General features: G+C 32.1%; 1 protein-coding gene across 1 annotated transcript in view; it reads right to left on the reverse strand.

Annotated features, from left to right (window-relative positions):
• The window catches only part of LOC123657446, a 33,480-nt gene extending 21,138 nt beyond the window's left edge, over nucleotides 1-12,342 (reverse strand). The window contains exons 1-5 of the mRNA XM_045592988.1: nucleotides 12,337-12,342; nucleotides 12,106-12,234; nucleotides 8,876-8,882; nucleotides 4,724-4,932; nucleotides 3,429-3,567 (exon numbers count right to left, since the gene is read on the reverse strand). Coding sequence (XP_045448944.1) covers nucleotides 3,429-3,567; nucleotides 4,724-4,932; nucleotides 8,876-8,882; nucleotides 12,106-12,234; nucleotides 12,337-12,342 — 490 coding nt within the window. The remainder of the gene's footprint in view (nucleotides 1-3,428; nucleotides 3,568-4,723; nucleotides 4,933-8,875; nucleotides 8,883-12,105; nucleotides 12,235-12,336) is intronic.
• Between the last annotated feature and the right edge of the window lie 5,783 nt (nucleotides 12,343-18,125).

Here is an 18,125-nt window from a genome sequence, read left to right on the forward strand (position 1 = left end):
TACAATTTTCTTGAACTGTCCGAAAGACAATAAACGATTGGACAGGGTATAAATAAAATTATAATGATTTTTAGAGCGTTATATTACATTTTAATTTAAAATTAATTCAACATCCATGTCACGAATAAATCTTCTCTTTGTAATTTGAAATCGTAATACAATTAGAGGGTGTATATTTACGTTCAAGCATTTGCAAAATAAGCGAATATACATAATTGAAATCTAACCCTTTCTCAAACACATAGATCACGTGATAGTTTCATAGTAAATTTGATATTTCACAGTTTAATTAAACTGATTGTCATTGGTTGTATTCATTTAGATTATATTAATTCTCAAACACATCTTTAAGGTACGTGGATTTGCTTGTGGTAAAGCACCCGCTATATTTTCTTTTACGCTTTTGGTTTTCGTACGTCTTTGTTGTATCCGTTCCGTTTACAATGAAATATATATTGAAATAAAGCAATCAATACATTAAGATTTATTTATATTATATGTCAATTGAAAAACTGAGAATGTATTTGAAAATTCCGTAAATAAATAAAACATTATGCTTAAAGTTACAACTGATCAATTCTGTTTGAAGAGAAAAACAGTAAATACAAGTAAGTCTAGCTGTTTGTAGACACTTAAAAAGAAACAAAAGAATTATATGTATTTAGCGATAGCTACAACCGATGATGTAGTTCCGTTCAAATGACCCTACATAGAAAACTAAATTTGTATCCAGTTCTTCCACTCTATACATAGAGCTTAAACGAAAGACCTTCATATTTATAAACAAGAGTTTTGAATATCAATCGCTCCATCTTATCAATCTATTCCTAAAAAAAATGAGATTATAAATTTTTTCAAATCTAAAATAAGTTATTGTTAAATCAAAAATTTATTATACAATGTAAAGGCGAAACGGAAAACTTTCCTTGTCTCATTAATTTTACAAAATTGCTCAGTCGAAAGTTCCTATGATCTGATTTTTACGAGAAAACTTAACACCGAAAGAGTGTTAAGTTCATGAATAAATAAACTGAGAATAAATCAAACGTAGCTAAGCGAAAGCCGCACATTTCCGAGCAACTTTGTCATACCGTAAAATGTTTGGTCATACATAACATATGTATAATGCCCGCGTACATTATTACAGATACAAGTACACAGTATCAAAGAATTTTATTTTATTTTTATATGTTTAACACAGATGCCAGACCTTGCATATCCTGATATTCCGCAATAATTGAATTGAATATGTTATGTATGTGTATTGGATTTTCTTTTTTATACCACCCTGGTGACAAACAAGCTTACGCTCCGCCTAAAACGCCAGCAAAAACCCTTATGAAGAGCAGTAACCTTTACCTATGGACACTTCTAAAAGATTTATAAAAATCGCGTTGCCGACTCTATCTGCAGTACCTGATTATAGAGAAGAGGTTTTCGTCAAAAAGTACAGGCTATAAAGTAATGTCGAACCCTGTATATTATGACCCAAAGACAGAGGACCTGGACTGAAAACATTTGTATAAAAACAAATACAACTGAGGTAGGGCACAGCAGGAATTTCCTGCTCAAAATATGGAGCAGCCCGACTGGGGTAGTACCTCGACCTTACAGAAGATCACAGCAAAATAATACTGTTTTCAAGCAGTATTGTGTTCCTGTTGGTGAGTAAGGTGACCAGAGCTCCTGGGGGGATCGGGGATTGGGTCGGCAACGCGCTTGCGATGCTTCTGGTTTTGCAGGCGTCTATAAGCTACGGTAATCGCTTACCATCAGGTGAGCCGTACGCTTGTTTGTTGACCTAGTGACATAAAAAAAAAAAAAAAAAAATATCTACTCCGAGCTGGATCGAACCGGTGACTGCGGTGTTTAGACATCGTACCTACACATCTACTACATCAGAGTGATTGTCGCAACTAAATATACATACGAGTATAAAGGTATTATTCAAAATGTAAGTCGCTACGCTTACGCCTTAGCCTGTAATATCTCACTGCTGGGCATAGGCCTCTTACCCCATGTAGGTGAAGGATCAGAGCTTAATCCACCATGCTGCTCCAATGCGGTTTAGCAGATAAGAAGTGTAAATCATCCACAAAATATTAAAGCGGCAAAAATTTATGATCCTTTAGATCTAAAGTTAATCAGTGTAACAAGTAACCTTCTATTTATTCAGTTACGTTAATTGTACTGCTTGAAACTATTTGAAACTATAAACTTATTACGAAGCCATAAAAGTATGAACAGCATTAGGAAAATTACTACAAACAGTTTGACTAAATTGCACACTTCCTATTCTAATGACACTTAACAAATATAGTCTAAGATCGATTTACGTTTTCAGTGTTCAAAATTGCCATTAAAATACGCATACTTTTCGTTGTATAAATACACTGCTTAAGACTGTCTTTATATTTGACATAGAAATGTATTACAAGAAGTCGGCAAACTTATTTGCATCGACGTATATTCAAGGCTGATTTTTGTTTTATCTTTAAAATTTCGCACTTTATATTTTACTCTTGAAACATTTTCTTGTTAAACATTTCTCAAGGACGCTCATAGTAATTATGTCAATAAATAAGCTGCATATTTCAATCTTTGCTAATTTACATTATTTAGTAATAAGTATTTTATTAATCATTTCAGCCTATTGCAGTCCACTGCTGGACATAGGCCTTCACAAGCTCGCGCCAAAAATGGCGTGAACTCATGTGTTTTGCCCATAGTCACCACACTGGGCAGGTGGGTTGGTGACCGCAGGGCTGGCTTTGTGATGATGATAATGATGATAATGAAAAATGATGATTTTATTATTTAGTATTTCTGGTAACTTTGTTCGCGTGGAATTTACTTTCATATGCTACGCAATCGTTAATTCTTTCCTAAAATACATACAACATAAATTACTCCTTATAGCATAAATTTTTAGGCAAATACATTTAAAAATTTCAATTTATTTATTTGCTGCTCTTGTTGTATATACAGATCTTTTATACATTTCATACGTTTATATGATACGATTCCGCCTGTAACATTCCACTGCTGGATATAGGCCTCTTTCGTCATGTAAACAAGAATCTTTAAAAAACCGTGTGGTATCGTGGGACACCATATAGGAGCAAAGTTCCAAGTATTAAAAAAAACTACTTTATAAAATTATCTTACGGAATACCTGAGAGCGATCGTTACGCATAGAAGGCAATATACGCAAATCCGCAGTGGAGCAAATACAGGCTGAATCGATTCGACTCGATTACAGCAAGACTCGGGGGGGAATCGAACCCACAAACTCCTGGAGCAATCAAACTGCACCAACGGACTAGTACTTAAATGAAGTCATTGCAACGAAACAGTAATAATAAATATCAATGCGGGCAAAATAACGAGAACGTTTTAGTATAACATAATTTAATCTTAATACTTACATGGTCGGCACTTGTACGCGACTTCAACGAACTTCCGCGCACCCGGACATGGGTCAACCACCTCCGTTTTTAACTTCGTGCTGACTTTACACTGCGGTTTCTTTTGACATGCCTCCACCACCGTTTGCAGCAGTGAATACTGAGTGAAGGAAACGTTAATGACGTTAGGTATATCACAAACTAAGCTAGTTACTCAGTAAGTAAATAAATTTTAACTAGATAACGTTAATATTTAAATATATTAAATCTTTGAAAGACTATTATGAAAATAAATAACACTATTTACTTAAAATGATACACAATTACTAGGTTAGTTTTAGAGTGTCAAAGTGAAGTGAAATTAACTGCTTCATCATGCTATAAAAAATAATAAAAAAATAACTTGTCCAAATTCCAAAGACTTTGCAGATTGTAATGACAGAGCTTGATTTAAGTCATAAGATAATATATTAAAAAAAATCTCTAATAACTCGTACATCATCATCACCATCATCATCACAGCAGCCTTTCGCAGTCCACTACTGGACATAGGCCTCCACAAGTTCACGCCAAAAATGGCGTGAACTCATGTGTTTTGCCCATAGTCACCACGCTGGGCAGGCGGCTTTGCCGCACCGAAGACGCTGCTGCCCGTCTTTAGCTTGTGTATTTCAAACCAGCAGTTGGATGGTTATCCCACCATCGGTCGGCTTTTTAAGTTCCAAGGTAGTAGTGGAACTGTGTTATCCCTTAGTCGCCTCTTACGACACCCACGGGAAGAGAGAGGTGGCTATATTCTTTGATGCCGTAACCACTCAGCTTCTCTCACTCGTTCTCATTAGCAATAAACTATTTACTGAACAAAGAAAAACTTAATAAGTTTTTTTTTTAATAAATAAGACAGAAAAGTATACACAGACATATATCTTGACATAAAATATATCATATTTTCGATAATATCAATTAGCAATAACTCGAGAAGAAAATTTGATACTGTTTTGAAACAAACTCTTAGCAAGCAGAACAAACTTTTGTTTTCTTGTGGTAATTGCAGTTATAATGAGCTTACGTTTTTAATTAAAAATTTGCAGAAAGAGCTAGGTTTAAGAATTTTAAGTTTCATTAAAGTTTGCCTTACCCTAAGCTTTAACTACCAAATTGTACATAATACACTCATTGTTTAAATGAATTTAATTTTTACTATGCTACAATTTCACAAAAATGCGGAATGTATAAAAATAAAATAACTTACGCTTACGTCATAGTATATATAGAGCTTTAGAGCTTTCTTAATAAGATACAAACTAAAAAATTACCTGCAAAGGGGTTGGCCATGAGCACTCATTGTTCTCCCCAAATTCATCATTCGGGCTTGTTACAGCTTCACAGCCGTGGCCTGCAGACAATGCCTTCCCATACTGAGCGACTTGAATATTAATTGATGTTCCTGGTGGGCAGGATAACGATACTATTTCATCATCGCATACCGCACGCTGAGTTGTCCTGAGAGTGGTAAGCAGCAAAGCTGTAACAAGAAAATTAAAAAATCTGCAAATTTTTCTAAAAAATAAATGATTTTTTATGTCAAATTTATTTGAGTATAATTAATAAATAAAATAATAAAATAGTATTTGCCAGTCTTCTTAGGTCTGATGTTCAGTTAGTGAATTTATTTGTTTCAATATAAGCTTTCAACGAAATTGGCTTCTTATTAATTAAAATATATTTTTATTTATTTGTAAATCTTAAGATTTAAAAGGCCAACAGAACTTAATTTAAATTCGTTGCGATTAATTATTCAAAATTACTTTTAGAACCTAGAACAAAGGAATTACTTTGTTGTGTGCCTTTAATATCCACTAATTTCACTTTTAGGGCTTTAAGATGATACTTACATTTATTTAATAGTTTATAGTAAAACAAAATATCTTATAGTATATTTCTACTTACATTTTATAAAATCCATTTAATAAAGTTAGAAATAAGATATATTTATGATATTGTATCAAATTTATACAGTTAAACATGATTAATACTCATATTTATTTTCTACTAGTCTTATATTGGATTTACCCTAAGGTTGTACACGATATTCAATTAAATATTTAATTACAAGGATAATAATAATACACGCTGATTATTTATTTTGGGTGTGTTTATTTTATATCACAAGGAAGTACTAATTGTTATTTTCTTTCACTTTTAAATACATGTACGAGTATTGTTGTATTGTTGTCGATGTTTGATGTTTGTAAATTTTGTTTATGCTGATTTATTTATTTTTACCCAAACATAATATATATATTGTCACAGACTGATCTGACGAGCCGAGAAAAATAGTTAATACGCACTTGTAAGGACAATTTAGAAAGTACTCATCAGATGTCAATCAAGTTTAAATGAAATTACATGATCAGCACCATCTTTTGATTTAAAAAAAAATATCAAAATCCATACATCCAGTAAAAGGTTATAAGGTGTAATACAAGGTAGGTTGACGAAAAAATACTCAAATAAATACGCATTATATATAATACGCAAAGAATATAGCCACCCCCTCTCTTCCCGTGGGTGTCACAAGAGACAACTAAGGGATAACACAATTCCACTACCACCTTGGAACTTAAAAAGCCAAGCGATGGCGGGATAACCAACCTACTGCTGGCTTTGAAATTCACAGGCCGAATACGAGCAGCAGCGTCTTCGGTGCGACAAATTCAATCCTGCTGTCACCAACCCGCCTATCCAGCATCGTGACTATGGACAAAACACATGAGTTCACGCATTTTTGGCGCGAACTTGTGGTGGCCTATGTCCAGCAGTGGACTGTGATAGGCTCAAATGAATGATCAATGAATGAAATACGCATTAATAGAGACAACTCAAATAATACTTGTCAAATCTCGAGTAAATTTAAATAGGACCACATGAAAAGCACCACATTTCACACCACATCATATTTCTGTTTTTAACACGTGTAATGTCTATGACAACCGGTATGACATCGACTTGTTCACCAGTGGGTTCAATAAGTACAAATACTTATTAAATGGGAAAAAAAGAAAAAAAAGTAATCAAATTTGAGTTAATGTTTAAAACTATTGTTATTTTTGGCGGTAGGTATTATTTGTTTTTCAAAAAAAAATCCAATATGATTTTGTGTTGTTTCTCAAAAGTATTTGGAATTTGAGTTTGTAGTAATATTCGATTTATATAATATATATTTGTTTTTGTTTTTTTTTTCATATTATATATATGTCATATGTACAACTATATTTTATTGCATTGTGTAACATATTTATTGGTGTTCGAAGTAATAATTTCATGTTAATAGATATAAGTGGAAACTTTGCTGGCTTAATCATTCTTATTGTCTTGTGAATTAATTGAATTGTTTTGTGCTGTTTGTATCCCAATAAATAAAAAAATAAAATAAAACATTTCACTTCAATTTTAATTAACATTTATTGACTACATACTTTATTAGTTTATGACAGTATATATGATTGTTAATTTTTATTATTCTTTTTATTTATTTAATTATGTATTTTCTATAAGTATTAGAATGTTGACATTTGTATTTATGTTTATTATTTAACTGCATCACCTACTCAATTTAGTTAATAAGTTTCCTTTTTATGTCTGGGGGTTGTCTAGAAGAAAAGGCTAATTAGCCATAAGTCCGCCCATTGTACTTCACAGTCTGTAACTATCTTTATGCTTTGTATTTAACGTGTTTGTTGTATATAACGGTTATAGAAACTTTATTCTCATAAAGAATTACAATAAATGTAATTAAATGAGAAATTTAACTATATAAACAATTTGTAATTTATAACATAGTATTACTGCGAGTCCAACACAAAAGAAAAAAATAAAACGAAAGTAGGTAGAAATCCAACACTCAGTTTACACAGCGATCGAATGCGTGGAATATAAATAGATCAAACACGCATACATACATACATACATATATACAACATAATAAATAATTAGATGTCAAAGTTTTGTACGGTCGGCAAAGAAAGTGGTGTACCAGTTTTGATTTAGTTTCATGGTCATCGATAATTACAACAAGGTTCGTTATTAAAATATATTACTGAAAGAGACATATAATAATGACGTAAACCTAATTAATAAGTATCCATACGTCATTACACATGACATTTTAAACTCTATTAGGTATAAATAATATCGTTAACAATAACCAGATAAAGACGACAATAGAAGTTGTCAGATCGATCTGCAAGCGAAACTAATCTTTATCAACTATGAACCTGCAAGCGGCATTCAACCTTAGGGTGGTGCACCACTTTACTGGTCCACGGTACATAATTATTTCGTAAGCATAATTTGTCTTACGCATCCAAAAGTTATTGTCACATGTCACATTGTCAAATTTTAAGGTTTTAGTCTTCTTATTTTAATAGAAATAATGTTCAATTTGCCAGACTTAAAATATGTTTAATCTTTAGTATAGCTATCATTTAAGGCAATGTATAAAATATTAATTAAACTCTACAAAAATAAAAAAGTCGCAATAACAAACTATTAAAATAAAATAAAAATAGAAAAAGAAAGTACAAATCTAAGATAAAATCTCCATTCTCTTATCCAAACAATAAATCTGAGTATTCTCAGAAAACGGTTCCTAATCATAATTGTACAATATTTTTTTATCGTTCATTGAATATGAAGACCCTGAAAAAATGGTTAAGTGCCTCAAAGGTTTTGAAGTGCTCAATTTATAAACTCAAATAGCTTCGGATTCTTCAGTGAAAATAAATGTACTGAAAAGGTTTTTAGAAATATATCCGCAAAAAAATAATTGAAGAACCTAGTAAGTTGAAGGTTATAGTGGACGCAAGTATCCATAATAGTACTGTACATAATTATTTTTGTACTCAAACGAAAAAAAACGACATTTACATCAACCATACAAGTGTAATATAATACACATTATTAGGTATAACTCACAAACTGCTTGTCGAATCTCGCAGAAAATTAAACGAGACCACACAACTAACACCAGCTTTATAATAAAAAATAATAATCAAAATCGATACAAACAGTAAAACGTTATGGAGAAACACACATTAAAAAATACAGTCGAATTGGGAACATTGTCCTTCTTTTGAAGTCGATATTTTATCGTTACATGTCTATTATGTCTCCTAATCAGGACAGAATTAATATACAGATGACGTGAACAAACGTATTGTATAATAGTATGGTAATTCATAATTCCTTTTAATTGGGATGTATATATATCCTCTGTATTACTTATTACTGTTTTACTAAAGATCGACCGTCCATGACTCAATTTCGCTTGCCAACTATGTTTTTAATTAAATCGAAATTTGGACTTATGCGGCTGCTAAATAATACTGATAAGTAATAGAAAAAGATAATATGATTAGAGGAGGTATACCCGACAAGTCAAACGTGATTCATTTGGCTTCACATACCTTGATCCTAAAAAAATGTATTGTTATATATGTATTATACGAAAAAGTTTATCTGGAGGAACTCTTTGTATTCCATTACAGCTCACCTTTAGCTGATATTTTTACTAACGTAATGAACCCATTAACGTAATGAATCTTAGCAACCTTTCCTTTATATAACTTAAAAGGAATCATCGTAAAATAACACAAATATCTATATAAAAAAAAGGATTTAAGTTATATTTTATTGGATAAGACTTTTACTTAACAGATCAAAGTTACCTATCCCTTTGTAAATTAAAGAAGCACTCTATTTCTATTAACGTAGAGAGCTCTTGATACATAAACATTACCGGGACTATGGGGTTGTGAGTACGTAAAAATGTGAACGCTTGTATGAAAGTCAACATTTTTTTAAAGTTTGATTTACAAATAAGACTACATTTTTATATTCTAGATTTTAAATTCATAAATACGAGCTCTATTATATATATTTATATATACGTTTTAATAAAATAAGATCTTATTTGGGTACATAAAGCGAGGTAAAACTCATTTGCATGAATAAAGACGCGAGCAACACCTTGTTATTGTAAAATTCATTAAAAAATTACTTTTTTTATTACTAGGACTTGTACGTTTTCCTCTTAATTCTAACAAACCTACTCAATTTTGCTAATCCAAGCGTTTGTCATCTTAGGCACCAGACATATTATTGTTTCGAATTATGTTACATCGATACTACTTAAAGCGCCGTAAAAAGCTATATTTTATTAATAAAGAAATATTTAAATGTATGTATGTAATGTATATGTTGTGTATACAGCTCAAATAAACATATATCCCAAACGTTAATAAATTCAAGATATTAATATGTCTGTGTTGATTGAAGTTTTTAACTAGACAATATGGCACGCATATAACCGTTTCTATAAGTAACTTATTTTCCTCAGCTTAAAACTTTAACTAACAAACTTTTAAGTTTATAATATACGACTAGCCCGTTGGCGCAGTTTGTAGCAATGCTGCTTTCGGCTCCGAGGGTTGTGGGTTCGATTCCCACCCCGAGCCTGGGTGTAATATAAATATTTATTTATATATTTATATATGTAAAATGTATTCTTTATAAGTATGTTTATCGAAAAAAAATATGTACGTATACCAGTCAGCTGTGTTACCTATAACATAAGAATTAGCTTACTTTAGGAACAGACGATCGTGTGTGTTTTGTTTAGACATTTATTTATTTATTTATAATATACACATATATTGTAGTTAGCAAATAAGTGTAAATTTAATAAAAATAATATCTATAAACAAAAATAATATGTAGAATAGTCTTGATCAGTGGACTCACGTCAATTTTTTTACAGATTCTAAGGCTAGCTATTAAGTTATCTAAAGTTGCAGTGAACTACTGATGCATGTTTAAATAAAAAATAAATTAATATGGAATGACAAAAGCACGGGTATTATAAGCCCGTGGATATATCACTTACATAAAAAAATATACACATATAACACAAAGCATAAAATATTTATGACTAATAAATGAACAGACACTTCTACTATCTAAGACTTCGTTTTGAATGAATTTTAATAGCACGTTGTACGCGTCATGATATTAAACGGCTTTGACATAAACGACATACGGCGCTTTCATAGAAATTCCCGCCTCAAGTTAAATCACATAACCAGATTCAACGTTTCCGAGGACCAATAAAGAATACGTATGTTTATCACAGCTTCAAGGCGCCTGTAACATTAGGGAGACAAAAGAACACCACATCAAATATAACATACTGCGTCTTGAGGGAAATCGTCTGAAACAATAGTCGCTGATAATGTGAATAAGCGGTTTTGGTGAATTTTCCCTAACATATTTTAGAAGTATCACCGTACATTGAATGTAATGTTATTGTGTAGAAATTAGATTTCTTAGCTTATAATTTCTTTCTTATATCTATACATATAATAAAATGGTAGGAAAGTCAAAACTGTACATTGAATATTTTTTTTAAAGAATACTTGGGGTGTGATATACAATCGATACCGAAGTCAAAAATATAGTTTTTAGAATTTTTGTCTGTTTGTCTGTATATATGTCCGGGATAAACTCAAAAAGTACCGCATGGATTTACTTCAAATTTGGCACGAATACTATTAAGAAGTCGGGTCAACATATAGGTTACATATTATCATGCTATCACCTACGGGGAACGAGCAGTGAACCTTTATTTCCTCAACGCATTCTGTAACAACGTGTAATCTAACGACATATATTTGAATGTTATTGTTATTATGTTAATAACCATGCTGTATAAGCTAGCTTCACACTATAAAAATCACGCAATATAAGTAACTAAGCCGATAAACATAATTAAATGAATATAAGTAGACAAGACAATTTTAAAGCAGTGCCATCTATGAGATTTTTCTGTAGATATGAAATGTTAAGAGGAAACGGGTAAATAAATGTTATGTTAAAAGGTATAATCGTAGGTATTTTTGGTGCTGTATAGCGTTCACGCAGACGACGTCGCGAACAGCAGCTACTGTACATATATGTACACAAATGTTTACACTGTAACTCGATAGACTCTTGACGCTTGTCAGCACCTACTATTGACTTCTGTTACTGTTCGGGGCTCACTTTTCTATTACACTCTTTATATAATCCCGCTAGACAGTTGAAATGAAACCCTAATAAAATTATTGTGAAAAATAACAAAATCTAAAACAGTTCCACGAGAGACGTGTACCTACTATTCGTAAAAGTTCTATGTATTGTATTGTATTGTAGTGGGCTCGGTTTTCCGCATTTAGACACAGAGGTGGTCCATTATGCGTGAAAAGTGGGATGACTAGTTCAGCCAGCCCAGCTCCTTCCAGAAGCTCAGAAGCCTCCTGGGGCGTTCACAGGCTTCTCGGAGCGTCCTTATTCCCTTAAGGATGGTAGCCCGGTGTGTGGCCACTCCCTCACATTCCAGGATTACGTGGGCGGCTGTTTCTTCAGCAGCCAGACAGCCCCTGCAAAGAGGGCTGTCTGTTGCATTCATGATGAATAGTTGGTGATTAAGTGCCATATGGCCGGTAATCGTGCCAACAACTATTCGGATGTCTAAACGGTTAAGACTGAGCAGTCGGCACGCTAGTTGCGGTGATACCTCTGTGAGTATCAATTTAGACTGCCTACAGCCGGTTTGGTTTGCCCAAAGGGCATTGTGATTTGCACGTGTACGTTGCCTTACCCACGAGCGCAGTTGTCCAAAAGGTAGCGGCATTAGGATAGTTGGGCCGGCAACCTTTGTATTGGACCCCTGTCTAGCAAGCTCATCGGCAGCGTCGTTACCGTGTGATCCACTATGTCCTTTTATCCACTGTAGTATTACCTCATTATGTGAGGCTAATACTTCCAGGGTTTGATGACATTCGTATATAAGACTAGAGTTAATCAAGTTGCTCTCTAGTGCTTTAAGTACAGCCATGCTGTCCGACAGAATACGGATTTTGTAATCCCTAATGCCTTTTGACAGGACGGCGGTGGCTGCATGGGTTATAGCAACACATTCACATTGAAAGATGGAACTGTGTTGGCCCAGCGTTAGTGATAAATTGATATTAAGGTCTTGTGAGTACACTCCAGCACCGGTACCAGACCCCATTTCGGAGTAAAAGTTCTATTTACAAACTACAATTAATTATCAAAAACAAAACTAAATAATTATACAAAGTTATGGTAAAAGATACAACTTTAATAAAATATACTTGTTCTCGTCACTACATAGTATAAAACAAAGTCACTTTCTCTGTCCCTATGTCCCTATGTATGCTTAAATCTTTAAAACTACGCAACGGGTTTTGATGCAGTTTTTTTTTTTTAATAGATAGAATGATTGAAGAGGAAGGTTTATATGTATAATACATGCATAACATGGTAGAGGAATACTGGTAGTTTTTGCAACCGTGCGAAGCCTGGGCGTGTCGCTAGTTTAATATGACAGTATGGTGAGTATAGCTTTAGAGGAAAACACCTTCGGAGCGTTATTTGGGGACGTCTAGATTTGATTACTGCAGTGTCGAAACTTTTGATATGATTTGCAAAATTATTCATATAACTACTACTCAATGTTTGTGTGGACAGTGAAATTGAGCGAAATTATTCTCGTACAAATCACACTAACACAAATATATTATATTATACAAATAAAAAGGAATCGCTTAAATGTGTGTGAACATAACTTCCGAGAGCTGTTTAAACAGTAACTACCTTCTATTTTCTTTAAGTACATTACATATACATTATATTACATACATTATACTCAATACTAAAAAAAACACGTAATAAATGTGAAAAATAATCCTCTAAATCCTCCTTCATTTTTTTATCTCAAGTATAAAAACCGAATCAAGCGTTCAGTTAGGCCGATATTAATCTCAAGAGTAATGTTGTTTCTACAACGACATTTATCTAATACGGGTTTTATAGAGACATAACATCGCACACATACACATCGTCACACACACATCACAGATCTTAGTTACCCGTACCCTTTTTTTGTATATCATGAATTTTTATAGAGTAGAGTATGCTATTATCGGTAGCCTTTCAGACTAGCAGTCCATATGTAGGTAGTTATTTAGTAGTGTTTATAAAAACGTATAAAAAAATTATATTTTTGCATCTTGTAACAAAAAACATGGCATTTTAAAATGACGTGTTTGTTGACTTCTACCACGGAGTTATAAAAGCAGATTATTTTCCTTATTTTATTAAATTTAATTGTAGATTGTCGTCACATTAATAATATTACTATCTAATTCGTTAGACAGAAAAAGTTGCATTCAGGTTAGCCTGGCTCTAGTTTTGTTAGTGAAATTATAACAAGGCTTTTTAATAACTCTATCTCTTTCAAGATCTTAGCTTTAAAAAAAATTAAGTAGATTTTATCGATTTTCATTTACGTCAGCTGGCTAAGTCCGATAAGCTGATTTTTTGCGAACAATTTAAATCACATGTTCTGTTCCATTGTTGCTTTACATCGGTCGGGGAAGAGGTATTTTCGTATTTTCTAGTAAAAAGTTGTAATAAAATCTTTTTGGTTGTGTTTTTTTTTGTAACTGGCTAGTTTTGATGCCGTGAAAAGCTAACATTTTGAAATTAACAAGTAAAAAATGGTTTTCCGCCACTTTTAATTTGTTTTTCTGTCTGCCAAAATAGCTGAATCCAAGAAAGAAAAAAAATCGGTAAATTTTAAAGTTACCTTTAAAAAAAGGAAAAATGCGACTCAAGGCGCAACTCAAATTGTGACACTTATAGATCTAATGCAGCCCCAAATCATCATCTGTTTCGGTCTCTTCAGAATTCTTTATGTAGTGTAAAATTAACATCAAGAGAGGACTGTCAAAACGCGGTTTTTTAAGGAGAAGTCCCAAAATTTATACAGCAGCGGCAGTTTGTCACTACTTACCAGATGGCGGTAAGCTATCGAACAAAATGGTACATATATATGTATACTAGCTTCTGCTTCTTCTGCGACTTCGTCCGCGTGGAGTAGGAAAAATTATGTCATACATGATTCTGCGAAACTTTAAGGGAAAAAAAAACAATTTTGAAATATTCTTCATTGGTGCTCCGCTTTTATTCGTTTTAGCGTAATTATATATAGCCTATAGCCTTCCTTGATAAATGTGCTATCTAACACTGAAAGAATTTTTCAAATTGGACCAGTAGTTTCTGAGATTAGCATGATTTTTTGTGTAAGTGAACATACTTTCATACTGAAATCTTTCAACGTCAAGACCAATGCCAGTAGTACCAATCAAACAATCAATCAATTATCAAAGAAGAAGGTTACTAAACTAATCAGTAACAAAAGACTAATAACTTAGTGATTTAGTTAAACATTTATTATTACCATTAAAGGCTTCCTTCGTAGAACAAAAGGACATTGTTTTTCTCGTTTTATTTTTTTATCGAACAACAGGATATCGTAAAAGGTTATACAACCTTAATAGCTTTACCAAAGAAAACAAATTAAAGAAGCCGATAAAATTTTATACTTATTCTTGAATATTAATTAAGATTTCCGAAAAACAATGGCATCAATATCAAACAGTCGGTTATAGATTGGTCATTGTTATCGTTAGACCGTTTTTTTTTTTTTTTTTTTTTTTCATTGAATAATAAAGACTATCAAACCCGATATACTGAAGTCTATTAATGTTACTATCGACTCTAAACACGACAAAATGATTCCTTGTCAAACATAATCTTAAACATACATATAATTCTGCTATTACTAATTTATGGTTCTGTTTTGTTCTGCGTGATAATATATTTAAAAATATATATTTTAACATAAAATAAATATATGACTTTTTCATAATAGGATACATTATAATAAGAAACTGTTGTGTATACTACAACTAATAAGAAAACTTTTGTTTTGAATTGCCATTTCGTATTTTAGTGTTAATGAAGTGGTAAAACAAAAAACAAATACAGAAAACAAGGTGAATCTGCTAACGCTATTGCGTGACTTGCCACAAACATACATGACCAGTGTAATTACATCACACATCCTTAATTTCATGCAATGATTACACGGGGAGCATGCTTAGTCACGACATGTTGTTGTTGATAATCTGGTCACGCCGATATCATTGCATTGCAACGCGTAATGAAAAATACGAAAAATGTTAGGTGAGATTTTTCTTTACGGCAAAACGCTTGTTTAAGATCTCGCTTAAATTTGTTCGTGTATATCTAACTGCACGTTAATATTATTAAAATGAATTATGAAGTAAAAGCTATAATTATTAAATGTAGGTATATGCTTAAATTTTAGATAATTTTTTATGTCCAAAATTTAAGTGCTGTTATTCTTAATGCTTCCATCGTTCTTGTTGATGTGCATTTGGATATATTTGAAATTACGAAACAAGAAGTAGAAAAGTGAAGATTAGTAGTTTTTCAAGTTGAACTAATGGATACAAATCTTATTTAAAACTTGAACAGTTCGCCACGTCACGTATGTGTATCCTCAAACTTTTTGGATACGGACAAGTCCCTTCGTCCGACTTTTATCTATCCCAATTCTTTTACCAGTTTTTAGATTTAATAAAGAATTTATATTTGAAATGGCAATATAATATGAATAAAAGGCGTTGGGAAAAGTTTAGTTAGGGAAGAACGTTTTAGATTGTCTCATTTCTGATGCTATCTTTGAGAGAGACTAGACTGGCCGTTCACACACCTTAAGTGATTAAACTTATGGACTACTCTCATTGTCAGTGTCAATTTCTTAGCACCGTATGTCAACAAAGGCCTTGTTGACATACGCTTTCCTCGAAGACTTTTGCCTTCAAACATTGCAGAATCTTAGAAGTGGAGACTCGCCAAGCCAAATTCCGCTCAGCCCAACCGAATTTTAGTATCGGCTTCATTCTCGAAGTTGTTTCCACCTATTTGGATTTTATGGTACACATAATCATGTCCAACTGCAATAAGTGTACATCGACCGACACCTTGTAATGTGTGTTTAGTTTTAATAATATTTTCAACTTCTATTCAGTAATTAGTAATTTATAATCAACTTCAAAAAGGCGGAGATTCTCAATTCGACTGTACTTTTTATGTAAATTACCTCATACTTTACTGGGTGGTATCGATTTTTATGATTATTTTTAAATTGATAGCTGGAGCTTGTTATGTGGTCTTACTTAAATTTGACATCGAGGTCTGAAGAATACTTTTTGAGTTATGAGTATAGTTAACACGTAATTAATTGAATATTTATTCGTCTAGCTTACCTTGTATTACTTGTCGATGAAAATGGAAGTCAGTTTTTTTCGTTTGCGAGCTAATACAATAATAAAATCTCTACAAACAAATCTTTGGTTCATAAGATAAATTGAATCGACCATTGTAATTTAAAAAAAAACACAAAAAATAAATCAATTTTGTTCGTATTACAAAACATTATAAATTTTGACCAAAAAATAATACATTTGATGTAAAAGCACTAAATGTTAAGCGCTTTTATATTAGTGATTAAAATTTTGATTAAAATTCATGTTTAGCTGAAAATCAAAGGCAATATTTTTTTATTCAGACTCTTCGTCAATGGATCCCCGCTTAATCGTGATACTCTGTCTATCGAATATCTAATTATTGCCTTTTTGTATCTTTTTTCTAAATATATTATTTGATGAATTAATGAATAAAAAGATGCCATAGAGATTCAACTGCCGGGCTATTTCGTTTTATTCTAAATGCCTTTTACTCATCGAAAATCACAAAAAAATGGATATGGCTTACAAACTACAAAGGTAAACTTTTCCTTATTAACAAATAAAAATTGAAAGATATTATAGGTATTAAGAATGATTATTTTTACTTTTAAATTCTCAGTCAAAAATAATAATAACTTTTTCACATTTTTTATACAAATCGTAAGATACGGTTCAGTCAGTCACGTTGACTACTTTCGAGTTTATCAAGAAAAGACAGACAAGCCCAGCGGGAGATTTTGTTTGATAATATTTATATTAAACGTGTACAAACCCTTTCTCTTTTTTTAAAGATTGTCAGGAACCATTTAAAAAAATTCAACATTAATAAAATTATATGTATGCATATATGTTATATATATTTGTATGTGTGTATTTATATGTGTATATATAGGTATGTTTAGTGAAATAATGAAAAATGAAGACATGCCGCTTAAAGAGAAAAGAAAAGTATATAATATCTGCATTTTACCATGCTTAACATATGGTTGCCAAACATGGGCATTAACAGAAAAATTAATGAACAAAATAAGCGTATGTCAAAACGGAATAGAGAGAAGTGTAATTGGGGTAAAGAGATTGGATAAAATAACATTAGAAGAAATAAAAAATATTACTAAATTTAAGGATGCAAAAAAGATATGCAAGACTTTAAAATGGAGATGGACGGGACATATGATAAGAGAGATAAACGAGAAATGGACAAAAATGATAACGGATATCTTAGGAGTAGAAAAAGAAACAAAGGGCGACAAATGAAACGTTGGGAAGATGACCTGAAGAAGGTGGCTGGTCCAGTGTGGATGAGAATAGCGAGAGACAGATCAATGTGGGAAAAATTAGAGGAGGCCTATGTCGAAGGACAAGCTGTTTGAAACCGATTGTCGATAACAAACTAATATAAAAATCTTATTATTTCTATAAATTATGGAACAGTAATAAAATCTTATTTTATTTTATTTTATTTATTTTTATA

This window comes from Melitaea cinxia, chromosome 10, assembly GCF_905220565.1.
Source record: "Melitaea cinxia chromosome 10, ilMelCinx1.1, whole genome shotgun sequence".
In the NCBI taxonomy this organism is placed as follows: domain Eukaryota; kingdom Metazoa; phylum Arthropoda; class Insecta; order Lepidoptera; family Nymphalidae; genus Melitaea; species Melitaea cinxia.